This window comes from Macadamia integrifolia, chromosome 7, assembly GCF_013358625.1.
Source record: "Macadamia integrifolia cultivar HAES 741 chromosome 7, SCU_Mint_v3, whole genome shotgun sequence".
NCBI lineage: Eukaryota > Viridiplantae > Streptophyta > Magnoliopsida > Proteales > Proteaceae > Macadamia > Macadamia integrifolia.
The window spans coordinates 34,586,902-34,614,660 of NC_056563.1; the positions used below are offsets into that span (position 1 = coordinate 34,586,902).

Below are 27,759 nucleotides of genomic sequence, written 5' to 3' on the forward strand. Positions count from 1 at the left end.
TTCCCATCGCTTCATAATTAATGGCTAGGCCTAAACTTTGCAATGGAGCTCCTAATGAAATTTGTTCCTGAGTCAATCCCCTCTAGCCTTTCGGCTAGAGCCATCTTTCTTTCTTTCTTTTTTTATTTTTTTATTATTATTTTCCATATTCATCTAATTATGGTTATGGACAAATTGGTATTGAATTGATATGTAGGTATTGGGCCTTTGTTCCCATGGGTTCTATTTGTAATAGGCCACTTTAATGGGCCTAAAATATGAGTAGAAAGTAGGAAAACGAAATTTACTTCATTAGTTTAATTAGAGTCCATATGCTTTTTCATCTTCCAAGGCAATATTAAGTGCCTACCCATTATCAGTTTTCTATGTCTTGGGTTTGTTATCTATGTATGGGAAATTCCAAAGGGGTTTTGGTATTCTGAGAGTCTCTTTGATGTATTATGCTGTACTCAAGATTTCCACCTCTATATAATGTAAATCTCGACTGCTTCAAAGGCAAGCAATGAATTTTCAAGCATACTATATGAGTATTTTCTTGTGTAAGTCAAGAGGGCATTGGTGGGACTCTACCTTGCCAAAATTATTTACTATCTTCAACATTTAACCATCATCGCCTAACACCATTTGCACTATTATTGCTTTCATCATTCAAACACCAACACAACAGGATCAGAATTGGGCCAAATTTGACCCCAAGCTGTCCAACTCCTACCCCTATTCTCTACCAGCTATCAATCTTGGTGTGCTAGACCTTTAGGTTGGCATTATAAACTTTGCTTGAAAGAGGGAGGGTGGGAGGAGTCCTCTGTGTTATCTGATTTCTTATAGAATCACGTGCTATGGTGATTGAATGCAAAGTGCTGCTGGAAAGTATACTTCTCAGGATCAGCTTCTACACTTCAAGATGATACAAAAAGGCCAAAAAAATTCCACTTTGGGTAATATGAATGAACACTTTTTAAGGTTGATGTAGATCTTTTCAGCATGCAACACTCTCATCACCCGTCTCAAGTGCTCTAAGTGTTCATCTTGTACTTTGATGTATATGAGGATATCAACAAAGTAAACCACAAGGAATTTTCCAATGAAGGGTTTAAGTACTTGTGTCATTACCCTCATAAAATTTCTCGGGGCATTAGTGAGACTGAAGGGCATAACTCTCCACTCGTACAGTCCATCCTTGGTCTTGAATGTCGTCTTCAACTCATCACTTGGGTGTATCCGAACTTGATGGTATCCACTTTTCAAATCAATTTTGGAAAAGATGGTGGCACCAGTCAGCATGTTTAACATATCATCAAGTCTAGGTATGGGAAATGATACTTGACAGTAATTTTATTTATGGCTCTGCTGTCGATGCACATGCACCAAGAACCATTTTTATTTGGAGTAAGTAATGCTGGTACAACGCATGGACTCATGCTTTAAACAATGAATGCTTTCTTCAACAAATCATCCACTTTTCTCTTGCGTTCGGCATGCTTAGTAGGGCTGAGATGGTAAGTGGGCAGATTTGTCAACACTGAGCCTGATACTAGATCAGTGCATAGTTGTCATGGCGTCGCCTAGGCGTCGCCAAGGCAGTGATTTGGCGTCCTGGCTGAAAAAGAAGTTCATGGCAGTGCTACGATTTACGTGACTCACAAATGGCTGTCGCCATTGGCTGATAGGTGTCTCTATGGCACTGCCATGGACGACAGTTCACGCCCGATTCATTAGGCGGTCGATTTTTTGTAAAATGCAGGGTGATTTTGATAGGGCTATGTTGATTTTTGGTGATTTAATGTTGCTTAATGTTATTTTTATATGTTATAGGGTATATATTGTAGGCTTGTAGCATACTAAATAACTTTAAAAAATAGCGAAAATAAAAAAATAGCATACTAAATAACTTTAAAAAATAGGAAAAATGAAAAATGACACATGGACGATTTAACTGCCATGGCAACGCCATAACGGGCGATTCATCGCCAAATCGATTAGCCACCCCTCCACCGCCTTGGATCGATTTGATGCCGTGACAACTATGGATCAATGGCATGCTGAATATCTCTCACTGGTGGCAACTAACCCAGAAAATCATCAGGTGCTACATCGCAAAATCATTGAGTATTCCCTTAAAAGGTTTGGGAAAGTTAGTATTTTTTACAGGTGTAATTTCTTTGGTTACAAGTGCTAAAATTACACCAGTGTCTTCACTAGTTGCTAGGAACTCTCTGTGTGGTAAAGCTAACCGCTTCTTTTCAGCATGCTGCCCTTTAATTGTAGACGTAAGGGCTGGTTGTGGATTGCTTTTATACTCCTTTGCTGGTTGCTTTTTGCTAGCTGATTGTAGCAACTATAGGCACTTTTCTTGTGCAGCTCTCAACCTTATTCTCATGGCTGGTGTGTTGAGTGGATTAAGTACCATTGGCTTCCCTTTGAAATCAAAGAAGCACTGGCTCTTAGTACCCCCTACTAGCACATTGTTGCTGTTCATCCATGGTAAGCCAAGTAGTACATCAGTCAGTACCATGGGTATAACATTACTCAATATCATGGGTATAACATCACTCCAAACAGTGAATTCTCCTAATTTCAGTGATAACGAACATCATTGATGTACGCCCAAAGTGTTTTAGTTGAGGAGGGATACCTTGTGGGGTTGTGGATGAGCCTCTGTTTTTAGCTTTCCTTCAATGACAAAGGCTTGAGATACAACATTTACACAGCTTCCACTATCCACAATCACCTGTGATGTCAACACCACTAGCCATTAGTGTGTAGTAGATGCAATGTTGTCTCCAATCTTCACCTTTTTCTTAAACAATCAGAATTCTATGCACAATGTTGATTTCATAGATCTCTACAGTATCATCGTCTAGGAAGTCGTCGTCCTCACCCTCAAGGTCTGCATTAACTGCCAATCATCATCAACCTGTGGCTCACAAATTTGTACATCAGGATTGGCTTCCATAGCCGCAATGACTGAATTTGACTTACCCCTTTGTGGGCAGAATTTTGGATAATGTCCAAACCTGTTACAATGATAAAACTTCATAGCCTTTCTATCAACTGTAGGAGCCTTACGATCCATTGTTCGTGGAGCTTAGGTAGGTGCACCACTTGATTTATTGGCTGTGAAATTCTTTCTGGTGTTGCCGGATTGTGAAGTAAAACGGCAAGGCAATACTTTGAGTAGATCTTCTGCTTCAAGTGCCTTCTCAAACTTTCAAACTGTGGATGTCTGCCACACCCATCTTGTCACGAATATATGCTCATAACCCAATTTGAAAAGGGATAGGAGCTGGTCATCTTCTTCATCTACACTTGTACGCGCCAATTCTTCCAGAGTCATTGGATGTTGACGAAGAGTGTTCAGCTGGTCATGGAGCCTCCACTTAAAGGTTGAAGGCATGTACTTTTCCTTCAGTTTTGTATCCATCTCTTCCCAAGGAGTAGGTTCCATATTACGATGAAGCAGTTTATCTTCGTGTGTACGCCACCAATCCTTGGCTCCTCTGGTTAGCTTGGTGTGAGCTAACTTCATCTTTCATTCCTCTGTCAATGTGAACCAGTCAAAGTAGTCATCAAGGTCACATAACCATTCATGGAATACGAGTCTGTTGTTTTCCTTCAACTGAAGCTTGACCTTGTGTTTCTCATTCTGCCATTGGTTCAAATCACGATCATAATGGGATGTAGCATCATCATCCTGATAAATTGGATTGTTGATGATTCTTTTTGCTCTGGGAAGAGGTCGAAGAGGGAGGTTGAATGTAGTTTGCTGCTGCCCCCTTGTTTGTGCTGTGAACGTGTCCAACCTCTGCTCCATACTTCTCACCCTTTCAACCGACTTTCAAACCATCTCTTCAAGTAGTTCTGCCATCCTGTTTTGGCTATTTGAGCTATCCTTAGTCATGGCTCTGATACCAATTTAATGTAAGGCTAGGTAGAGGAGAACTATCCAACCCTAGTAGGATCTCCACACAATACGCAAAGGTACTAATGATGGGTCTGGTCACAGGGTATGAGACCAGATAACAGCCAACAAACAGTTTCCAAATGGGCCCTGATATATGCTATCAATACCCCCACAAAACTAGTAATAAATCCAACACAAAAAACAAAGCAGAATAGAGTAGTTTCTTCCTAACCGATAGGTCACAGGTTAGGTCAACAGAGAAAAAATAACTTACTCAATGCTTCAGACAGTAATTAGTAGTAATAACAGAGATTAACATCCAATATAGAAGACCACAGTGTGAGATAATATCAAGAAATCAACCTGATGTGAAACTGAACCAGGTTCTTCTTGAATTATGGCTTGATTGGAGATTTCCCAGATCTTGATTACCAGACCTCAAGAGGCCCTGTCCTTCAGATCGAGTGTCCCCAAAATATGAGCAGAAGATGACCAACAAACAGGGAGATCCGTGGACTTGAGTACTGCCCAGAAAATTGCCTAAACAGGTGCTGCAAGCTATGCATGATGTCCTCTGATCCTCCAGTAACAGCCGCAATGAAAGAGAAGCAGGTCTCATATGATAGAATCACTCACAGAAAATAAAGAATAAAAGAGGAAGAAGTTGGGTTTGCAGCTACAACTTCTGGCGCCTGATCTCGTAAGTCCCTGAGGTTGGGTGCAAGCTGGAGGGATGTGAGATGTTGGATCATGGAGACTGCCACTTGAAGGAATCATCGTTACCTCTGATGCTGAAAAACTTGTCCCAATTTTCTTTGGTGGTGAAGTCTCCTGATGTCTTTAGTCACCCTTTTTCTTGCCCTTCACCCTTTGCCCTCTCTCTGTGGTTGGCCTCTTTTGCTATTGCTACACTTGGAGCCCAGGGTTTTAAAGGTACGTAAAGGTACAACCTGGTTCACATCATCAGAGCAGGGGAGGGGGTGCTGCAGGAGCATGAGCTGTGGGGTTCCCGCTTAATGAGGGAGACAGAGATGCGGAGAGAACAGGGGAGAGAGTGTGCTGGAGCAGCCAGCCAAGGGAGCGATGGAGGCAGGGGTGTAATATGTAAAGTATCAGGGGAGAAAGGTGGGAGTTTGCTTTTCTGCTGGAATCAGAAAAGAAGTTATGAATAGGGGAGTTTGAGTAATTATAGGCCAAGTATAGGGGAGTAATAGAATTAGCCGTAAAATCTTTGCATTGACAATCTATACTATAGGACCTAACTAATTGTGGTTCTTGATCCTTTAAAGATGAAACATTTGCCAAAGACTTCAAAACCAACTATGGCACAGCCCAAAACCTTGGACCATACTATAATAACAAAGTCGTCTTGTTACTATATGGATTTGGAATCATAAATTGAAGTTTTATTATCCGGCTCTAGACCCTATCTCTTTCTCTCTCTCTTTTTTTTTTTTTTTTTTTCAATTGAATGTTCTAGAACCTAACTTTTGTGGCCTTTGTTATGATTCTATTCAGTCTCTGTCCAAAGACAATGTTCTAAGTGTGGGTTCTTAGGCCTGGTCTAGAGATCTAGCCGGGAAACTTCCGTTTGAATCCTTTGTTGACAGCCCAAGAGGGCCTTTTTAATTCTCTAATTCTAAATTTCAGCGTGATTACACTTTGCCTTATTATGAAAAAGATGTGTCTTTGTGCACTTCTTCAATGAAACAATTGGAACTTAATGGCTGCTGTTCAAGGGGAAACTCCAATGCATGAGATGATTCAGGGCAAGAACTTGAGGAAAGGCTACAATCAACTAAGATATTGCAAAAAGTGGTCATTTTTCTTTTAACAGCCAGTTGTGTACTATTGGATCCAATGGACCCAACCTTACTCAAAAGAATGGAAAGCCATTTAGGGTGGCTAATAAGTGTATATACCATAAACCATATAACAACAACTCAGCCTTTCCCAACTAAATGGGTTGGCTACATGGATCTGATCAGATAAAACAAAAGAAAAGTAGAAGTAAAAATACACAACAAATCAGTAAAATCTCACCTAAATGAGGCTGGCTACATTGATTCTTGCCCTCCAATCAGATCTATTCAAGTTCATACTTGGGACAAGACCTAAAATGTGCTATAAACCATGTTGATTTTTATATTTTTACAGATATTCAGTATTTTCTCTTTTGAGGTCATATCCATCGTCTTTTGAATTTCTTCATCACAAGTTATCAATATTTCCAAACATATTACCTATTTAATTATGTCTGCAAGAGACGTTCAAAACCATGTCTATTGTCAAACTCAGCCTCACATTTAAAATTGTCAAAGTCTAGGCAATCGAAGGATTTGACCATACTACAAATATGATTATTTTATAATATGCTATGAGTAGGCTGGTGGGGCCAATTGGTATTCATTTGTTCTTGTCCAATTCTGAAAAATGTTAGCCCTTCAATGTTTATTTTCTGAAGGTTAATCTGTACTCCTAATGCAGGAGCATCATTTCTCTTTATTGCAACGCGAGACTGAAAAACTCCGGAATGATATAGAGAAGATGCGCAGTGAACTGAGGTCTGGTTTGGGAGAATTTTGCCTCAAAGTGATTTCTTCTAATGGATGACATTCTCTGTTTTTACATATTCGTTGTGCAACATTTCATTGTTTTTTGGCTCAGGTATGAGATTGATAAGGTAACTGCTGGGCAACGTTTGGATTTGAATCTTGAAAGAGGGTGAGGAAATTATATGTTATAACAAAATTTTCTTTTGTGGGAATTGCTTGATGGGATTTGTATGCACTGTTTTCTTGATGAGATGCGTTCGTCATAAAATTCTTCTTTTATTAGTAGTTGATATTTACCAACAAATGCAGGCGTATACGAGATGAACTGGCCAATCAAAATGCAGAAACCTCAAATCTAACTAACAAGCTTGATAGGGTGAGATTTATAAATGTTGTTGATAAATGGAATTGAGTTATGATTTATGTGCGGCATTAATTTTTGTTTAAAATATTTTTTGACAGGAAATTCATGCATTAAAGGCCCAACTTGAAGCTGCAAAATATGATGTCATAAAGTACTGTATCGGTACTCTTGTCTCCATCTCTGCTGTTGGACTTGCTGTTATTCGCATTCTGATGTGAAGATATTGTTAGGCAATTAAAGATGACTCTAGAGAAAGAAATTCTAGTATGTTCATTTTTTCCCCCTCTGATGAAATTGTATGCTGAAAAATTTTTAAAATTCAGTTGCAGCTTCAGTTGGAACTTGTGGCCGAAGAGAACATTTCATAAATGTATCCAGACTGAATATTTATTTTTCTGTTCCCCTCGGGTATTCTCATTTGCCTTGACACATATTTTCCTGTAATGTTCATGCCACTTAGAAGAAGAATGGAAGCAATATATACTGGATGCACCTTTTTTTCATGGTTACTATCTCAATTTTTGGATACCTGAGGATAAGGAACCGAATAAATTCTATTTAAAATCAAGAAGAGGATTCTTCAAAACCAACTCTGAATGCATCAAATTAAATTTCATTTTGTGAACTTATGGGATTTTCACAAACTAATTTCAGATGGTACCCTGGCATTTGATGAAATAATTTTCTGGTTAAAGAGGATAGTGGTAGGTAGGGAAGATTGGACGGTTAGATATGATAAAACTCTTGAAAGGATAAATATGATTACCAAGCTTCTGAAGGATTTTCATGTGGGCGTGCCTGTGTGTGTGTGCGCGCGTGAGAGATGCGATTGGCATATGGTTCTCTGCTTGGCAGCATGGCCCTGTGCCAATGCGAGGCCAATCACAGAACACGGGAACATCTCCAAATGTGTGTGGATGGCGCACAGTCTCAGGTTTGATTCCCAATATGTGCATTTGGGATTTAAGGTGGGTTGTTGTGCAAAACCAAATGTGTGATTTTTTGTATTCATGAGCGTGGGGCGGTCATTTTGCCTCTCATTGTGTCTGGGTGCAGGCACCATGTAGCTAGGTAGGATTTCTTTTCTTCACTTTTATTTATGGGAAAAGAACGTTGCCAAGCTACATGCGTACCTTAGTGCCTCCCTATGTTTATCTTTGTCCTCTCTCCTATGAAATGATATATTTACCCCTATTGTGAGAGGAGAGAAATAGACATAGAGAGCACCAGTATACACTACACAACCAGACAAGGAACTCATTCCCTTTAAAAAGTTAAAGGGAAAAAAAAAAAAAATTGTTGAAGAGCATGGCCAACACCAACACTCCAATGTGTCTATCTCCTCCTTTTGTAAAAAGACACATTTACCCCTTGTTTTGAGAGGAGAGAGAGACACTATTGGATAGAGAACCACTTCCCAAAATAAAAAATGGGAGAAGCATCCTTGAAAGGCAGCCGCAGCGTGATCCTTATGCTAACAAGATTTTCACCTTTCATGAGGGATAGAGTGGTCATATCATCTCCTTTGTGTAGGGTAAGGGCCACTCTACTTTTTCAAACTTCTTTTTTCCATTAAGGCTCTGTTTGTTTCGACGTAAAAGAGTCGGCAAAACAAATTTTACCATAAAATGAGTTTTTCCGTCGTTCGTTTTTTAATTTGGGAAATTTTCATTATGGAAAATTTACCAAAACCATAGCATTTACCGGAAAATACCTCAATAAATTTTACGTCAAAAATGGACAGAAAATCGCCGGTAAAACAATGACTTTCGTTCCCGATAAATTCTCGTTCTCGATAAAATCGAAAGAAACAAAACGAGGAGGCTATTCTCTCTCTTCTTGTCTTCCCCATCGCCTTCTCATGGTGGCTCTCCCATCGTTTTTTCTATGGCCTCTCCCCCATTATCTTCTCCATAATAGTGAGTCACTTTCTGTTGCGAAGAACTCTTCCTTCGGTTCACCCTTCTCTTCCTTGTTCTTTACCAGAAGTGACAGATTTTTTGGGGGGCTTTAACGCAATGACTCTGCTTGTCGCGAGGAAGGCCTCTTCAATTGGGAAATACTAAGTTAAAGACACGTTGCAGGCCAATTTCAATCTCCTCGAGATCAAGCTCTCTGAGCTCAAGATGCCTGGTTTGATGCCTTTCTACTCAGATATTTGCAACTCTTTAAGGGAGATTGAATCAGTCTCTCTTCACGTGGCCACTTAGCTTGTCGTTCTCATCAAAATCCTATTTTTTTGGGTGTCGAGGTTCGCTGGTACTCCTGCAATATCTTTGGGTGAAGCATGACCTTGGTTCCAAACTTAGCTTCTTTCAATCTCCTCCTGACCAACAAGCCCCCAGTATGTTTCCTTCTCATCTCCAACCTTTTTAGGATGGCTTGGGGGAGTTGCTTTCAAGGTGGAAAAAGATACAGTACCAGTGAGGGCGATGAGGATTCCCATTGTATCATTAACTTGTCTTCTGTTGAGAGATGCCACGAAGCTTCCTTACTCTCTGTTCTTCTCTCGGTGTGGCAATTAACACCTCCTTTTCTATTTGTATAAATGTCGCAGAAAGATACAAATAGAGTGAATTAAATAAAAATGATGCAAATGTAAGCTAATGACACATTGCTCTTCACAGCCATCAACGTCAACTACTCTGTTACCTAGAGAGAGTTCGACAACTTCTATGGATGTTGCCGCTCCCTCCTTGATGGTTTGATGAGGGCCACTGATGTTATGATTGCCGGCAAGGTTGCTGTCGACTGTGGTTATGGAGATGTCGGCAAGGGCTGTGCTACTGCCCACGAGGAGACTGGTGCCTGTGTCAATTGTGACTTAGAGGGGAAGGCAAGGGCTGTGCTGTTTTGATCATCTTTGGGGTTGAATCAATTTCAAAATTTTCTTTAAATTATTATTGGTTTTGGAGCTATATTGTACGCTTTGTTAACTTACCAGAAACAATTTCATTTTTGTGAGTCATTTCATCGAACGATATATGATCAATACTGAGAGTCAATTACAGAGGATAAATTGGGACTTAGAAATTTCAATGGTCTTTTACTCCTTATTTTACCTTTTGAAAACAAACATTGAAAAATTTTTACACTGAAACAAACGGAGCCTGAAGGACAACAATTACCAACTAATAGGGTGAAAGTTGCCGGTATCACGTGGTCAGCCCGAGCGAGACTCCCGACAGAGAGACGAGGAGGTCGAGCCAGAGTCCCAGAAATAAGGCAAGACTATGGACTTCCGGACTCGGGACTCTGGGGCCTAAAGGACAACAATTACTAACTAATGGGGTGAAAGTTGCCGGTATCACGCGGTCAGCCCCAGCGAGACTCTGGACAGAAAGACGAGGAGGTCGAGCCAGAGGCCCAGGACTAAGGCAAGACTATGGAATTCCGGACTCTGGACTCTGGAGACTTGAGAGAGAGAGAGAGAGAGAGAGAGAGAGAGAGAGGGAGAGAGACATGTTCAATGACGAATGAAATACCTTCTCTTCCCTCACGCCTCCCTCCTCCCTCCTCCCTCCTCCCTCATAGACAGTTCTATAACGAGAAGTTGTCTTGTCTTGTCTTGTCTTGTCTTCTCTGCTTCCTTCTCTCTCAATCGATTTCTTCGTCTCGATTCTCATATTACTTTTGTAAAAGAATCAGGAAGGTGGAGCTGAGATTTCTCATTTCTCTGTCGAGTACGTGGAGCACAATCCATCCCTTTTTAGTCCAACCTTTTATTTAAAAAAAGGAAAGAAAAAAACCTGATTGGATTCGATACAGTGAAGAGAGTTCTCATTTCTGGAGCTCCACGTTTTAGTGTTGAAATTGTTGGTTGTTTGGATTGTGTAATTAGATTTTATCAAATTTTCATCCACAAAGTTGCAGATGGCCGGTAATGCGGCCTGTAAGCGTGGTATGCTGTTGGGATTAAATTCAGGGATTTGTTTCTCCAATTTCAGAACAGGATTCAAAGTCTCAAGTAGTCTAGATCAGGTCTGCCTGGAAGCCCCCTTCCATGGCTTATCTGCTTCTTCATCTTCGAGTTTGCGATTCAATAGATTCTATTCTAGTCAGATATCACAGCTTGTTAAATCCAATGGCTCCCAGGCCTTTCTTGTGGATACGCTTGCGCTGGTAATTGATCTCTCCTCCATATCCCCTTTTCCTCTTCTTTTTTCCCTTCCGTTCCCGTTGGAGAAATTTGGGTTTTGGGTTCAATTTCCATCTTACTAGTAATTGAGGCTGAGGAAGCGTACTGTCTGTGTTTTCAGGTTAGGAGATTGGAAGCACAAGGTGTGCAATCAAAACATGCTGAGGCAATGACAGCGGCCATTATTGAAGTTTTGAATGATAGCTTGGAAAATGTTGCTCAGTCTTTTGTCTCCAAAGCAGAGATGGAGAAAGTAAAGATTTCATTGTTTGCCTCATGATTTTCTTTCAATTTGTGTTATGCTTAGCCTTAGTTTTTGCAGTTGATGCTAATATTCATTTTATTCTTCACCAATGAACAGGCAAACCACATAAGGTCTGACTTCCAATTTCTCTGTTTATTCATGTAGTCGGTGATGCTTCAAGAATCTAATTTGTCAAAATTTAAATCCCAAGTAGAGAGTTCCCAGGTATCTTCTGCGTCTGTATTCTTCTCCAATTTTAGAGTTATTTTATAAGGAAATGCTTTCAATTATTGCTACCTTGCTGCATTTGAATCTGTTTAATAAGAATTTGAGTATATTTTCTTTAGTATGGAGTTTTTCGATCATGAGCAGCTTGCAGCTATCCCCTTCTTTAATTTCTATTAAATGTTGTTCTATACTTCTATTAATAAAGAAATTTATGAAAACCTAAAACAATGCAGAAAGAAATTGATGCAGATAAGTCACTTAAAGTGTTTGTTTCATTGGAAATAAGCCTTGGGTTGAGTTATGTAGGTGTTGGGCCTGTGATCTCATGGGTTTTCTTTGTAATATGCCACTTTAATGGGCCTAAAATATGTGTAGAAAGTAGGAAAACGAGATTTAATTCATTAGTTTAGTTAAAGTCCTGTTTTAAGTCTATTTTCTTTGTTATTTCAGTTTTCTAGTCAGTTTAGGTTTCCTAATTAATTAAGGATTGTGTTAGGCCTTTCTTTTTTAGTGTTTGAGTTTGTTTTGAATCTTCTATATAAGTTTGTAAAGGGCTACAACATTGTAGATGAATTAGATTGAATGAAATTTTCTCTTGCTGTTTGCAAAGATTTGCCTGAGATAGGTTGTGTTCATCAGTTGTGAGAGTTGAGGACCCAGGCTGAGATAGCCATTCCCCTACCCCCATTATTTCCCTCATTCTCTATTTTTTCTGTTTTATTTTTTTGATTTGTTCTTGAATCTGAAATTTATTAAATTTACTAAAGATCCTAACTGGGATTGGATCACTTGTGGTTCAATTTTACATTAGAAATGAAAATCGCAAACAATCACATAATGCAAGAATTTATGTGGTTCGGCAAGATTGCCGACATCCATAATGAGATGAGATCTACTTCATTGTCAACGGAAAATAGGGTTACAGCCGCTTGTTCTCACACCTCTCTCAAATTACATAGAATACCTCTGGCTTTTATCGGCCCTTCGGAATCAGCCTACAAATGATTGCAATGGAATACAAGACATCATACCCCCACCGAGTACTTCATCCACTTAGAAGAGTTCAGGTGATGCAAAAAGGATATTAAACATGATCCTACTTGCACTAGGAATTAGGAGTCCTAATTCTGCTATGATTAGGAAACGAGTCCTAGTCGTTATAGGATGGAAGCAAATCTTATCTCAAGTCTCAACTAGAAGAATAAAATTGAAATTAAAATTATCAGGAAAAATGAAATTCAACGCACCAAGAATTAATTCTGGAAAATTCAAACTGCATTGCTGATTCTCTAGCTAAGAGGGCCTTATCCATTGAGAGTAGGATATGTTGTCCTATTTCCTCTCCATGGTTAAGGGAGGTGTGCATGTCTCCCTCTTCTGAATGAAATTTCATTTACCCAAAGAAAAAGAATTCAGAACATATCAATTATGGAAAAAAATGAAGAACTAGTCTAAATCAAAAGAGAATTATACAAAATTTCAAACGATTAAGGTGCAGATCAAAACATATTATCACCTGTTAAAAGAAAGGGTTCTATCTCATCTGCAAGGTTCACAGTATCAGGTTTTGACCTCTGGGGAGACCGAAATTTCAATAGAAACCTGAGAAATTTCGAGGATACTGGGGAATTTTTCCTAGTATAGTGGAAACTTAGGTTTCGACCCCCAAACAATGTTTTTTTTTGTCTTATTTTTTGTGTGCAGTCTATTTTAAACATTTCTAACACATTCACATCATTAGTTTCATAAAAAAAAAACACATAAAGTCTTACTTGTGTGGTGAACCAAAGGTTCAATAATCATTACGTTGACTTGTTGGCTTAAATTCTGAAACTTTACTGCATAATGACTGTATATAGTCTACAATTTACATCAAAACATAAAACATAATCCAAATGATTCAAAATAGATAAAAATATTACATCATCAACAGTTATCTATCAACACTGAATAGTAGTGACTCAATTACTCAACACTCGAAAGTAGTGACTCAATTCCAAGTAGAGTGTCTAAGCGGTTCCATCCAAGTTGTGACTCACTACCCTCAAGGCACGCATTTTATCTTTTCTAACATTATTTAGTAAGCTATATATATCTTATATCATAAAAAATCAAAATTAAGTCACATCAAGTCATTAAAATCAACATTTAACCACATCAAATCACAAAAAATCAATATTAAGTCACATTAAGCTATAATAAGTTTGACTGGTCAAATGATTTTTATTTTTACGTGAGACTTTTTGTATTAGGTATAACATAAAACCAGATTTCTAAAAAGTCTAAGATTACTTAATTCTGAGTTGTAATGACATAGTTATGCTCCGGTCAAACTTATTTTAAAGTGCACGAATGCTATTAAAATCACCTGAACGAAAATAATTTAGGGATATCAAAACAAAATATTATTTTACCGGAGTTTTGGTTTTTAGCAATGTTTTAACATTATAGGTTTTATAAAATTTTCATAATTGAGAAAAACCCTAGCATTTAAAAGTTGAAAATCGCCCCTATAACCAAAAGTAAATGAAATAACAAATATAAAAAACATATTGAATAATATTTAACAAATATCATATCTTAAGTAAATGAAATAAAAAATATAAAAAACAAATTATATTTGTTATTTCATTATGTTTTTTATTTTTGTTATTTCACTTACTTAAATGATATTTGGCATAAATAAGTGCCAAAAAATGAAAATCTCCAATGTTTCCCCAAGTTTCCCACAATTGGGAGAAAAATTGCACAAGAGAAGGTTGAAATGTCCCATGTCGAAACATGGGAAACCTGGTCGAAACCTGTCGAAACCAGGTCGAAACAGGTGATATTTTAAAATCGCCTAAGGTTTCGTTTTGACCTGGGTTGATACCTGCAAACATGCGAAAAATTTTGCGTGTTTCGCTCGTGTTCTCAAACCATGCTCATCTGAACAGGCGCAGCAGAGGTTCTGGCTACAGGTCAGTTTAAACAAAAAAACAAAAAAACAAAAAAACAAAAAAACAAAAAAAAACAAAAAACCTGTATATGTGTTTGATCAGAGTGATAACAAGGTTGTATTAATGGTGATCAATATCACAGACTGAGATACTGATGAACCAATCAGTTATGTAACAGTGGATAATTAACAGAGCAATAAACCACAGATTTGGCCGATCAACTCCAGACATAAAACAAAACAGTTCTGAGTTTTGGATTGCAAATGATTTGAAACTCTGCAGGTGGTAAGAATCCTCCATGTTTTCTTAAAAGGGATGATGGGCGTGTCCTCTTTGTTATCTGAATTTTCAGGGATTCGCGTTCTATGGTGATTGAATGTGCACAGCACTGCTGGAAAGTTTACATAGAGAGCTGTAGTTAAAAATTATGATATAGATTTTTTAAAATTAATTTCTGGTTCTGCATATAAAGCAGTCTGATATTTTTGAACTGAGTTTACAGATAGTTCCTTTGAAGTTTGGGCCTTATCCTCTGATGATTTATTGAGAGTTCTAGTTCAAAAGCAAAGTAGAAAAACAGCATTGTGAATCCTACCTTGTAGCCTGTCCCACTTTAGGTACATAGGCAGTTCCAACTGTTATAATGATCCTTACTTCCAATCAAACACATCATCTGGTGGATTCCACTAAGGAATCAACTGGATAAAAATTATTTGAAACAAATGCTTTTAACAAGATATTTTTTAAATTCATTTGAAAGGTAAAAAGAATGGAAAATAATATTTTTGTTTTTCGGGATCTCCCCCCCCCCCCTTCCCTTTTTGACACAAATGGAAACTGAATGATTTAAATCTCTCAATATCAAAGGGATGGTAGGCCGAATGCAGTAGCAAACTTTTAGCCGAGGGGGCGCAGGTTGGATTATCTCAACTGACCTGTTTAAGATTGGAAATTATGTCAAGGATATAAATCTCTCGATACCAAATGGATGGGTTGGATGATCCCAACTGATCTGGTTTGGCAATTATGTCAAGGATATAACCCATTCTCTTAATGTCTTTATGAATGTGGCTGTTGTCTTTTATTCTCTTCCGTACAAGTTCTTAATATTTCCAAGCATATTGCATATTCAATTATGTCTGCAAGAGACGTTAAAACCATGTTTATTGTCAAACTCAGCCTCACATTTAAAATTGTCAAAGGCAATAACAGGACTTGACCATACTGCAAGGCGATTTTGGCCTAAATGCTCCATCATGATAGTTCTGTAATATGCTATGAGTAACCTAGTGCCAATCTGTATTCATTTGTTCTTGTCCAAATCTAGAAAATGTTAGCCCCTTAATGTTTTATTTTCTGAAGGTCAATCAATACTCGTAATGCAGGAGCACCATTTCTCTTTATTGCAACGTGAGACTGAAAAACTTCGGACTGATATAGAGAAGATGCGCAGTGAACTGAGGTCTAGTTTGGTAGAATTTAGCCTCAAAGTGATTTCTGCATGATAATGCTTATGGCATTCTTTGGTTTCTTAGATATTCATTGTGCAAACTTTCACTGTTTTTGGCTTAGATATGAGATTGATAAGGTAACTGCCGGGCAGCGTTTGGATTTGAATCTTGAAAGAGGGTGAGGAAATCATAAGTTAAGACAATCTTTTCCTTTGTGGGAATTGCATGATGGCATTTGTATCCTGTTTTCTTGATGAGATGAATTCTTCATAGGTTTCTTCTTTTTATGGGAATTCATAGTTGATATTTACTAACAAATGCAGGCGTATACGTGATGAACTGGCCAATCAAAATGCAGAAACCTCAAATCTAACTAACAAGCTTGATAGGGTGAGATTTATAAATGTTGTTGATAAATGGAATTGAGTTATGATTTATGTGCGGCATTAATTTTTGTTGAAATTCTTATTTACAGGAAATTCATGCATTAAAGGCTCAACTTGAAGCAGCAAAATATGATGTCATAAAGTACTGCATAGGTACTTTTGTCTCCATCTCTGCTGCTGGACTTGCTGTTATTCGTATTCTGATGTGAAGATATTCTTTTGCAATTAAAGGTGACTAGAGAAAGAAATTTTTATTATGTTCATTTTTCCCTCCGATGAAATTGCATGCTGAAATTTTTGAAAATCACTTGCAGCTTCAGTTGGAAATTGTGACCCAAGAGAACATTTCTTATATGTATCCTGACTGAATATTAATTTTTCCGTTCTCCTTGGGTAGTCCCATTTGCTTTACACATATCTTCTTATGCTGTCCATTCCACTTGAAAGAAGAACAAAATTAATATATAATGGTTGTTTGCTATCTCAATTTTTGGATGACTGAGGGAAGCCAGAATAGTAGCTTAAACATAAAATGGAAAGATCGATTCACTGAGGAAGATGCAAATGGATATGGTAGGGAAAATCAACTGGAAATGACCTCTGTAAATATTATTTATTACTTATTTCCTGGTGTTTTGTGTGTGTTTGTGGAGTTTTTTTTGGGGGGGTGGGGAGACAAATTATGGCTCTTCATTTTTCGAGTTGGCTTGAGTTCTCACTCATTTTTTTTTTTGGGTAAAGGAGTTCTCACTCACTGACCACAACATTCTGTCAAACTGGGAGTTGATCTGATTGATATTTCAGGGTATTCAATGAGAGCACATTGGTATAATGGTTTTCTGGATTAAAAAAATAAAAAAGAATTTTTTTTTTTTTTCAAAGCAAAAGTTTATTAAGACATACCTGCACATTTGGAGTGGTTCTTCGAACCGGCATCTATTTGTGTCAGATCATTGAAATATCTAGGGAATGGTCTCGATTGGCCATTTTCAAATTTTAGGCTCAAGTTTAATCATGTACCCCCCCATGTGTTGGCATTTTACCTTATATTTTTCAGCCATCCATGTATTGACATGCACCTCTCTATAATCCTTAATTTTTCAACGCTGTGTTTTTTCTACTCGAAAACTCTAATAAGACTGAACTTGACATGTAAGCATGTGACCCTGGGCCTGCCATATGGCAGAATCGGGTACAGGTTTATTGCATTTTCAAACTTGGACATTACTGGATATATATATAATAAAAAGTTAATAATTCAAAATATCAGTCTATGGTTACTGGGTAAAGACAGTTCAATCTTTTGTATGCATCTAAGTCCTTGTAAGTTTCTCTTTCCCAAATCCAAGTAGCACGGGGTAATATGTGTTGCTGAAAGACTCAGATTATTATTTATTTTTTTGGTGGTTTTTGGGTTAGCAAAACTGAGCTAACATCGACTTAGCAGAAAGAATGAATTTACAGGGGTTAAAATTAAAGGTCTGTTCTATTTTTGACTTGGTTAATGACAAGATCATGTGTTCCTTCTTGATGTACAAGAAGAGTGGAAGGCCTTAGCGGATTGGTCAGGAAACTGAAGAATGTTGTCCATACAACTTTTAAAGTTGGTGATTTGGTAGTGTAGAATATATGGAACAAAGTTGATAAGGAAGCAGTGTTACCTTCTGCTGTGGCAATCAACATCATTTTGATATTTGTTTCTGTGGACTATAATGTGCAGAGGTTGCCAAGAAATTCAGGAGATACACCTCACCTCAAGATTACTGGGGTTTTTCCCAGGGTATAACGTTGATGAAAAGGTGAAGGTTCTGAAACTCTGTAGAACTGAGAACTGGGGTTGCTTCCCTTACTGAGAGTATTAAGTCAGCCAATCCCTGAGTAGTCTATTTCTCATTCATTCACAAGTCATACATTACGTAAGAGGATAGAAATTTCATCCTCTTATTGGGAAAATGATTGAAGAAAATTGCACATAGCTACAGAAGAGTTATTTTAGATTGGCTTTTGTCAAATCACCTGGTTTGAACTCTCTGGTAGTCAGCAGTAGCTTTTTCTGAATTTTGTCAAATCACCTGGTTTGAACTCTCTGGTAGTCAGCAGTAGCTTTTTCTGAATTTTGTCAAATCACCTGGTTTGAACTCTCTGGTAGTCAGCAGCAGCTTTTTCTGAATTTTCTTTCGAGAAGGTAGAATTAGGACAAGAAATCTCTATATCCAGAAAGTTGTTCTTTCTACAATGGCTCTATATTAACAGTCAAGTATGGGGATCTGTTTTAAACCTCGGATTATTGATGATCACTTGTGGTTGGCTAATTCAGATTGAATTGACGGGGTTCAGAGTTCAAGACAATCCCTGGATCCCAAATTTTTAAATCTTTGATCTATGAAATCTGTAACAATTACTCTCCAAAATGAAGGAGAAAGTTCACCCTAATAAGACTGAACAGGACATGGGAGCATACAACATTTGATTGAAGAGTGTGGTCCATACAACATTTAAAGTTGGTGGTTTTGAAGTGCAGAACAAAGATGATACAAGGAAGGAATGGTACCTTCTGCCTTGTCAATCGACATTAATTTGATAATGTTTCTGTGGACTATAATGTGCAGACGTTGCCAAGGGATTCAGGAGATGCACCTCACATCAAGGCTACTGGGCCTCCTCCCAGGGTATGTAAAATTTAAAAGTGGGTCCGAGGTTGATGAAAGAGGTGGAGGCTCTAAAACTCTGTAGAGCTCAGAACTAGGCTGACCTTAAATCTGTATATAGAGCTTAGAGTACTCTAGAGAGTATGCTGATCTATGACCATCCTTGCTTGCATTTGGCAGAAGGGCAGTTTTCATGTCTTCCTGTGAAATTGATATGAATGATCATGACAACTCTTCAAATCCTATTACGACTTGGGCAGGATAGGGACTATGAGGTGGAGAAACCCAGGTTTAAAACCCCAAAATGTGGATCCAGGTCGGTCTCAGCAGGATCGATGAGGGATCGGTAAGATTCAACCCAAATATCCCCTAACCTTTGTCCAATCCCGATTCTGGCTGATGAGAAAGCACGATTTTAGGAATCAACAGTGGATCGGCTGTATCTGTCATGACCGATACCAATACCTAATCGATATCGTATGAACATCCATTTTTTGTTGAATAAATATTATTTTGATTCCATATCAGTTTGATACAACTGATATGTATCAGTATCAATATTGATACGAATTAAATCCTTGGAAGAGAGCAAAGGACAGAAAAGAACAGACTCCTCCCCGCCACCCCAACAGCGTATCGAAAATATTTTCCTCATGATTATATAACCCTTATGGAAGTAACCAGAAGGGGCCAGTAGGAGTAAAGAATGTAAAACTCAAAAGCAAACGGTCCTTGTCAAATCTTCTGCCCTCTCTAATTTATTATTGTTAGGATTATGACTTCTTCTTTTTTGGGTCCGATTACATTACTTAAAAAGTCATTAGCGAACGCAAACTCTTTTTAAACCTTCCAAAGACAAAACAGTATAAGTATACAACACCACTACGTAATGCCAGCATCACCATGCATTCACCACTTCCACCTTAATTTCGCCATTCACCACTCACCACTAGGCACTAGCACAACATCACTTCACTCTCAATCCCACCACAACACGTTAAGCACATCATCTTCATCATCATCTCCAATTCCATCTTTCTCGTTTTTGTAATGTTTTTGACATATATATATATATATATATATAGCATATATGTGAATCATTATGTAAGTTTTGATTAGTGGATAAGTGTTGATTCTTTGTTATGTTTTCAACATTTATAATATATATACGAATCATTATATAAGTATTAGTGAATAAATGTTGATTGATTGACTCGATGTATAAATCTCTCTCTCTCTCTCTCTCTCTAAAGCAAAGACAAAGGACAAATACAATCCAAAAAAACAGAAAACCTGGGAAGGGAAAATAACAATAATATCCCTTTTTTCCCCTAATCTCTCTCTCTCTCTCTCTCTCTCTCTCTGCTTCTTGACTCAGAAGTCAGAAGTCAGAAGTACAGATGAGACTCAGAGAAATGCCAGTTATAATTCACTTCCATAGTGAGTGAACGACAGGGAAAAAAAAAACATAGCACACAGAAATTGACAAGAGGCTCAGATAGAACACAATCTTTTCAATTTTCTCTCTGTTATTTCTTCGTTGTCTTCACATTGAAAAACAAAAAGAAGCAAAAAAAAAAAAACAAAATAAAGAGAAGGAAAGGAAAAAAATAAAACACATCTTTTCTGTTCTTCTTTTATATATATATAAGAATTAAGAATAAAATGGATAGACCATGGAGAGCAAGAGCAACCATGGACTCATCATGGAGAAAAGATAGAAAGAAAATCAAGATTTAACTTCCAAGTTGCAGGAGTCATCGTTCTACCTCATACCCCCCTCCTCTCTCTGAAGCGAAGGCCATATGGGTGAGTGAGAGAACTCAGAGAAGAGGAAGACTGAGTCGAGGAGTCGGTACAGCCACGAGTTGAACCGCTCTGGGAGCGGTGAGTCCATAGACATCGTTCATGTCGAGTTCGCTGGGTTTCATCCCGTCGGGCAATTCCCATGTAAAGCAATGGAGCAGATGACCCACGGCCAATTCTAGAGCGTATAAACCCAACTGCATACCTGGACATGACCTCCGACCCGACCCGAACGGCACGAATTCGAAGTTGCTCCCCTTGAAGTCGGGTGCTCCCTCCCTCAGGAACCGTGATGGCATGAACGTGTCCGGTTCGTCCCACGAATCTTTGTCCCTTCCAATAGCATAAGCGTTAATAACCACGCGCGCCCCTTTTGGGATCGCGAATCCTGCCACTTCCGCATCCTCAGCGGTTTCGTGGAGCAGGAGCGGGATCGGCGGGTGGAGCCGGAGCGTCTCCTTCATTGCGCATCTGAAGTAAGTAAGCTTCTCGTAGTCTGTTTCTTGGAGCCTCCTCTCCAGTCCGACTACGTCGACAAGTTCTTGTTGCACTCTCTTCAGTTCTTCTGGCCTCTTCATCATCTCCGCCAAGGCCCACTCTATCGCCGATGCCACCGTTTCAGTTCCCCCGAACATCACATCCTGTAAACTCGTATAACATTGGTTAAAAAATTGGGTATAACTCTTCCATGAAAAGCTAGCCAACTAAAATTCTCTCACTCATTTACCATGATTATGGCTTTGATGTTATCTTTGGTGAGGGTGATGGAAGCTTGCAAGTCATCCGATTCACCACTTTTCCTGGCCTCTTCGCTGTAGAAAGTGAGGAGATCATCAACCATGTCACTGTCGATGTCGGCATCGTCGGATCGGGTGGCGCCGTTCTTCTTCTTGGCTAAGTGTTCGTCGATGATCTTGTCGATAAAAACGTCGAGCGACTTCCGGGCCTTGACGAGTCTCTGGTGGAGAGCCTGAGGGTGGACCATGCTTGGCATGGGGATGAAATCAGCCCAATTGAAAGCACCAAAGAGCTTCGAGAATTCCTGCAATATAGACACAAACTTCTCTTGTCCCTCCAAAAGATCCGAACCGAAAGCGGCCCTGTAGGTGATGTTCATCGTAAGGGAGAACACGAGCTTCCCGATGTTAATAGGCTTGCCGGCTTTCGACGCCACCGTGCGGATCATCGACTCCACTTCATCCCTTACAGATGCCCATGACTCAGCGCGTTTGCGACTAAAGAGTCTCATCACGCAGATCTTACGCATCTGACGCCAGAAGGGGCCGTAGTGTGCGAAAGCCATGTCGGCACGATCATAGGTTAGGTATTTAATGGCTATGTTGGCTGGACGATTGGAGAAGATGTTGTCCTGAAGTTGAAGGACATGGCGAGCCATCTCTGGTGTGGAAACCACCACCATATGAAGGAAGCCCAGTCGAAGATGTAAGAGACCACCATATTGTTTGGCGAGTTTGGCAAGTCCACGATGAGTGAGTTGATCCATCATGTTCATGTTTCCAATGATGGGTAACCCTTTAGGTCCCGGCGGGTATGGTAGTTTCCTTCGTGTCCTTACCAATACGCCAAGTAAGAACAGTAACGGAAGCACAAAGAAGATCAACATGGGTGTAGGTTGCAGAAGAGCGGAGAAATCCATGACGCTTTCTCTCTCTATCTCTCTCTCTCTCACTAAAACGCAGGCTTAACCTTCTTCTATAGTTGGTTGCTCTGCTGACCTTTAATGGAGATGAGTGAGCCTTTTATACAGGTCCTTGAACGTGTCAATACTCTGTAGCCACAGTTTCTATATTGAGTGCCACATGTGTTTCAAGCTAGGAGGCCCTAAACATATAAATAAATTATAATAATAATTTTTGGTCTTTACTTCTTAATTTAATATCTTTGATTTTGATCTCTCCCTTACCACGTTCGTTTGGATTTGGCACAAGGTTTAAAAAACTAGAATCGGGATCTGAATCGGTCTAGATCCCCCCAAGATCCATTAGGGCAGTTTCCATACAAGGATTGATTCAATCTTGAATCGGCCGATTCGATTCTTTAATCCTTGATTAAATGCTAGGTCATGCTTGCTACTATTGTATGCATTTATATGGTAAACACTATGATTTATACTATATATCTAATAATATTTACCTACGAAGACCCTTTCATCCTATTTTAAGCTGAGACTAAAAACAAAATTTAAATCATTTTTTATTTCTAATTATAAAGAAAAACCTATTTTTATTGATATTTATGCGAGAGCTATAATTATAGAATCTCTCCTCTCTTGAAACACCACTGTGAGGGGGTTAGGTGACCAACCCATTTAATCTCGGCCGTCCAAATCTATGAATCAACATGATTATCATGGATTGATAATATTATCCTAACCCTTCAAATATGGAATAATATCAAATTGATATAGAAATGAGGCTGGGCCAGCCTTTCACCTACCACCGATAGTTCTATGTGTAATTGTAAATTCTTTCTCTTTCTCTCTCTAGAAAAAAATAAATAGAGATTCTGAAATGAAAAATATTGAGCATAAATGTTGGGATATGGGGATGACGGGTCCCCTTATTACATCATATATTTGCAATTGGAGAAACGCGTCTTTGTCGCGGCAGACAGCTTAACCCGTGACGGTTCGGCTCACCATTTTACTTAAATTTAATTTAAATTAATAAAAGAGTTAAATAAATTTAAAAAATAATAATAATAATAGGTTAATAATAGCAGCGACAACGTACGGCTGAGATCTAATTGTGCATGTGCACCATGCGCATATCATAAGGGTTATTTAAATGGTCGTAGCAACTCATTTCCAAGTTCACAGTCCACACAGCTTTTTTGTCCTTTTCTACCAAAAACTAAAAAAATATATTAATTTTTTTGTCTTGTTGCGATGATGATCTGACATTGTAACCATTAGATATAAATGAAAAAAGATAAAATAGTCGCAGTACATGCAGAAAAATAGGAATGTAGAACATTCGGAGCTAGGTGAATATTCACGTAAGTGATATGATTGACACATATTAAATATCTTAATCCTGCTAACAATAGAATTGTAAACAGTTACAACTCTGTTTAATATTATTAATATTTAAATAAATAAATAATAAAAATCCCAATATAAGCGGACTCCTCTTTTGATTCCGCTTAGAAATCTCAATCCTCTCTCTCTCTCTCTCTCTCCTTGCTTCTTCTTCAAAGTTGTTCCTTCTTTCTTTTTCCTTTTTTAGTGTTCTCCAGTCTAGTTGAAGTTTTGTTTACCAATCTCATTAAAGATTTGCATACATGGTAAATTCACATAGATTAATAATATCTACCCAATAAGTAATAATAAAATCCTAGATATTCAAGATCTTTATTTACTTTATAAATTCAAATTTGTCCTCTGCCATATATGCAAGCTTTACTGTCCAAATCTCTTCCCTGATGATTAATATGTAAACATGGTATTTGGATATGTGTGGCCAAGTCTCTCATATGCTTAGTGCCTAAAAATAGTTATGTTGATTTTTTTTCTTATCTCATCCTATTTTGATAGCAAAGCAAGAGAGAGAGAGAGAGAGAGAGAGAGAGAGAGAGAGAGAGAGAGAGAGATTTCCTAGCAGAATCAAAAGAGGAGTCCGCTTATATTGGATTTTTATTTATTTATTTATATAAAAAAAATATTAGACAAGTTAAATAACCACGTCTATCATCTCTCCACCCTAAAAACTAGGAATCAATTACAATATAAAAAACTAATAGATGGTGTCGATTAATCTACTATTAAATGGACGATTAATATTAAAAGAAAGTGAAAATAAGATTGCAATACGTACGTCTTACTACCACTCGCCCATGAGAAAATATCAGTAGAATTTTTTTTAAGGTATATCTATCTACGACTGCCCTTATATAAGGTGTCAACCAGTCAAGCTCGGCTTGAAGAGCTGATGCCCAGGGGAAGAGGTCATGGGATTGAACCCTGTTGTGCTCTTTGTATGTGTGTGAATGTGTGTGCGTGTGTGTGTGTGTGTGTGTGTGTGTTTGTAGCAGTAGGTGGTCATTGGCCTTACTAGCATCCAATAGGCTAATCATTGGCCAACGATGCTTAGTAGGATAAAATAGCAAAAATAAAAAAAACCAGTCAAGCTCATTCGGTTTTCACCAATTTAAGGTTTTATATAATTTGTACTTGTTATATAATTTAAATCTCTTTGATCAAGATATCAAGGCATAGACATGTTTCTATTTGATTGTTTAGTTATTAATCCCTAATTACGGTTTAAATGCATAATTGATTAATAAGAGATATAAATTGCCAATAAATGTGTTATAATAAACCTAAATTGATTGAACAACCCAACTTAGCTATAAATGATGCGGTCCTATATGACAAAATGTTGGGCCACTATTTTGCACCTCAATTATCCGATAATTAATTAGTTGGTGCTAAAGCCCAACACATTTAGTAATCAGTTACGTCGGTCTTGAACTTCAACGAGTTAGTTCAAGTCAAGTATACCTGCGGATCAACTTTTGACACTCCAGCCCTATGAGACTTTCACTACAACTACTAGAGAATGAGGGGGAAAATAGAGGTGCCTTTTAAGGCACAAGGCGAAGACGGGAGAATCAAACCTGTGATCACTTGGAGCACTTAAATTTAGGGTAATCATATTTCAACTTGATCCAGTTGGACCGACTATTTATCGGACCAAACTCTATAAACACACCCGTTAAAAATCATTATAATGAAAATCAAAACAAAATAGTAACAAAGCGATAACGGCACGATAAGAACCTACTAAGCCAACCTGTCATACGGCTGAATTGAATCGAACCAAAATCAAATTTTGACTTTCAGTTTGACCCATTACCTAATTAAAATTGATTCATTTCGCCCTACTTGCATTCTACTAGTAAGGTACTTATCAATTACATACGAGCAAGTTGTCTTTCCATTTCAGATTTATCTTGCGATTGTCAGAACATCACATCACCTTCCTTTGTTGTATTGATAATTAACTCTAATTTTTTAAATAATAAAAAGGACACCTAGACGGAAGTAGGTATAAAAAGACCATGCGAGAGTTTAAAACGCCCAAGATTATTGGAGGCTAGCTTGGAGCTACCATGGATAATTTCCCTAAGTGCACGCGCTACATCAGCCATTTGACACGCGCTGTCTCCTTTTCTCTAGTTGGAATATTCACTATCTTACTCACCCACTTGAAAATTACTAAAATACTTAAGAGATAAACACAGCTGGGATGGGATTATGACTTAATAACAGAATGTCCTAATAAGTTTCTATACATTGCGTGTATAATCATCATTATGACATCATTATTTTCCTAATAATTAGATTTTCTGTAATAAATAATAATAAAAAACTAAAAATTAATGAAATTTCCATTATATGAAGATTTTTAATTGGTCAAATTATTCTGAAACAGATTTTTATTTAAGAATTAGCTTAGAAGGTTAGAATCATTATATTTTGACGGCTGTGTTAGGTAAAGCTCTCTTTTATTGCGACCCGTTGGGTCTTTGGGTTCCCGGTGAGGCCCGGAGTTTAATGAGTTGACTAATTGTGGCGTAATAAACGTGCGAAGGTACCCTAAGTCTTCATGCAGACGATTAGTTCCCACGGGTCCTCGGGTCCCCTGGTCCCACCAATGGTGCAGTCATCAGTCGTGGTCCTCGTGGAAGTGGGACCTACACTGTTCAAACACACCAGCGGCTCTCAGAGTTCGTTGCACCAGTTGATCTAGACCGTTGAAGTTCTTGGCCAGCCTTTGCCCTCTCTTCTCTTGTCTAAGAGATTGACTCAGGTATCTAGAGTTTCTTGATCCTCTCTTTTGTTTGCTTTTTGACCTTTTATTTTCAGGTTATCACGAGAAGGATCAGTCTTCAACCCACAAATATAATTTATATTTGAAGCATTTATTTATTTATTTTTTTCGTAGAAAGAAATCATTAAATAGAAACATTCCAAGTGGACAAGAATAAGCCCAAGATCATTACAAGGGAACTCAATTATAACAGAAAATAAGAAAACCTTGCGAGAGAGGGAATAAGCAACATTGTTTGTTTCACGATAAAATGAAAGATACACTCCACAATAGAAAAAGATAAACGCTAAGCATCCTCAACCACATAACAGATTTTAATATCAAAAAATCTCAGGCAAACCAACCAAAAAGACGCTGAGAATCACATTAGGCCAACCCTCAGAGATGGGACGAAGCATAGCCGATCGCAATCCAAGAGACTTAGCAATCAAAGGTGAAGTGTAAGGGATTTAATCAGAGACAGCGACCAAAACCTCACCCAAAGAGTTGTGGACCACAAAAACCACACTTACTTCAACTAATTATCAATGTTGCTTTGTTCATAGTTTACCAAAAATAATAAGAAAATATGTTTCTTTGTCCAAATTTATTTGTTTAATTAAAACCAAAACATGCCTACAACTTAATTAACGATGTTGATATCATCATAAGGTTGGGTCCCATTTGAAGGGACACTCAAACAGGATAGATGTGGTAGAATGGGTGTGGCATCTCCTTCTACAGTGATCCTTTGAGAGGAATGGATATGAATGTGATGCTTCTCTTACAAATGATAGAGAGGGATAAAAATAATTTCAAGTTATGCTGTTCAATCAATCTCATGGTCAGGAAGGATTTAAGGTTGTTGCTTAATTCTTTATAGGTTCTAGAGAAGGAAGAAAAACATGTGTCATGGGTACATAAGGGTGTCAAAGATCAGTTCGAATTGATCCGGCTGATCAAAATTGATCAATTCAACTCTAGCCAAACCTAATTGAATTCTTATCGATTTAGTTTTGTGTTGGGGTTTTATGAAATTAATAGAAATAGATAGCATACCCAAAAAAGAGAGAGAGAGAGAGAGAGAGAGAGAGAGAGAGAGAGAGAGAGAGAGAGAGAGCTGGAGTCCTAGACCGATGCTAAAATCAACTCAAAACCAAAAACCCTAAAAAAATCAGAAGATTTCCAATTATTTTCTTATGTATGCATATAAAAATGAAATCAGACTGGACCAGACCCGATCAAACTTAATAGTAACTTGA

At 38.1% G+C, this 27,759-nt stretch overlaps 3 protein-coding genes and 1 long non-coding RNA gene across 4 annotated transcripts; 3 read left to right on the forward strand and 1 right to left on the reverse strand.

The window, feature by feature from the left end:
• The first annotated feature begins 6,364 nt into the window (after positions 1 to 6,364).
• LOC122083519 (protein FMP32, mitochondrial-like) lies at positions 6,365 to 7,326 on the forward strand. The gene is made up of 4 exons (XM_042651355.1): positions 6,365 to 6,468; positions 6,572 to 6,628; positions 6,769 to 6,835; positions 6,922 to 7,326. Exons 1-4 carry the CDS (start codon positions 6,386 to 6,388, stop codon positions 7,039 to 7,041), a joined length of 327 nt encoding a protein of 108 aa, XP_042507289.1. The 5' UTR covers positions 6,365 to 6,385; the 3' UTR covers positions 7,042 to 7,326.
• Positions 7,327 to 8,633: 1,307 nt separating this feature from the next.
• Positions 8,634 to 9,801, forward strand: LOC122083521. Its single transcript, XR_006141668.1, has 2 exons — positions 8,634 to 8,956; positions 9,075 to 9,801. It is a non-coding gene; the product is annotated as an uncharacterized LOC122083521 (long non-coding RNA).
• A 175-nt stretch (positions 9,802 to 9,976) lies between these two features.
• LOC122083518 (protein FMP32, mitochondrial-like) lies at positions 9,977 to 16,620 on the forward strand. The gene is made up of 8 exons (XM_042651354.1): positions 9,977 to 10,945; positions 11,083 to 11,214; positions 11,371 to 11,430; positions 15,758 to 15,834; positions 15,945 to 16,001; positions 16,147 to 16,213; positions 16,299 to 16,440; positions 16,524 to 16,620. Exons 1-7 carry the CDS (start codon positions 10,697 to 10,699, stop codon positions 16,416 to 16,418), a joined length of 762 nt encoding a protein of 253 aa, XP_042507288.1. The 5' UTR covers positions 9,977 to 10,696; the 3' UTR covers positions 16,419 to 16,440; positions 16,524 to 16,620.
• A 3,840-nt stretch (positions 16,621 to 20,460) lies between these two features.
• On the reverse strand, positions 20,461 to 22,415 carry LOC122083527 (cytochrome P450 84A1-like). Its single transcript, XM_042651362.1, has 2 exons — positions 21,391 to 22,415; positions 20,461 to 21,304 (listed from the first exon to the last, which is right to left on the reverse strand). The coding sequence occupies exons 1-2, from the start codon at positions 22,318 to 22,320 to the stop codon at positions 20,681 to 20,683; spliced, it is 1,554 nt and encodes a 517-aa protein (XP_042507296.1). The 5' UTR covers positions 22,321 to 22,415; the 3' UTR covers positions 20,461 to 20,680.
• Positions 22,416 to 27,759: the final 5,344 nt, after the last annotated feature.

Excerpts from the sequence above, each read along its gene's own strand:
- LOC122083527 (XM_042651362.1), bottom strand. The coding sequence starts at position 22,320 with ATGGATTTCTCCGCTCTTCTGCAACCTACACCCATGTTGATCTTCTTT. Across the intron at positions 21,305-21,390 it reads ACATCAAAGCCATAATCATG|GATGTGATGTTCGGGGGAAC; the intron begins GTAAATGAGTGA and ends ACGAGTTTACAG.
- LOC122083519 (XM_042651355.1), top strand. The coding sequence starts at position 6,386 with ATGCAGGAGCATCATTTCTCTTTATTGCAACGCGAGACTGAAAAACTC. Across the intron at positions 6,469-6,571 it reads AAGATGCGCAGTGAACTGAG|GTATGAGATTGATAAGGTAA; the intron begins GTCTGGTTTGGG and ends TTTTTGGCTCAG. Across the intron at positions 6,836-6,921 it reads TAACTAACAAGCTTGATAGG|GAAATTCATGCATTAAAGGC; the intron begins GTGAGATTTATA and ends ATTTTTTGACAG.
- LOC122083518 (XM_042651354.1), top strand. The coding sequence starts at position 10,697 with ATGGCCGGTAATGCGGCCTGTAAGCGTGGTATGCTGTTGGGATTAAAT. Across the intron at positions 15,835-15,944 it reads AAGATGCGCAGTGAACTGAG|ATATGAGATTGATAAGGTAA; the intron begins GTCTAGTTTGGT and ends TTTTTGGCTTAG. Across the intron at positions 16,002-16,146 it reads GATTTGAATCTTGAAAGAGG|GCGTATACGTGATGAACTGG; the intron begins GTGAGGAAATCA and ends TAACAAATGCAG.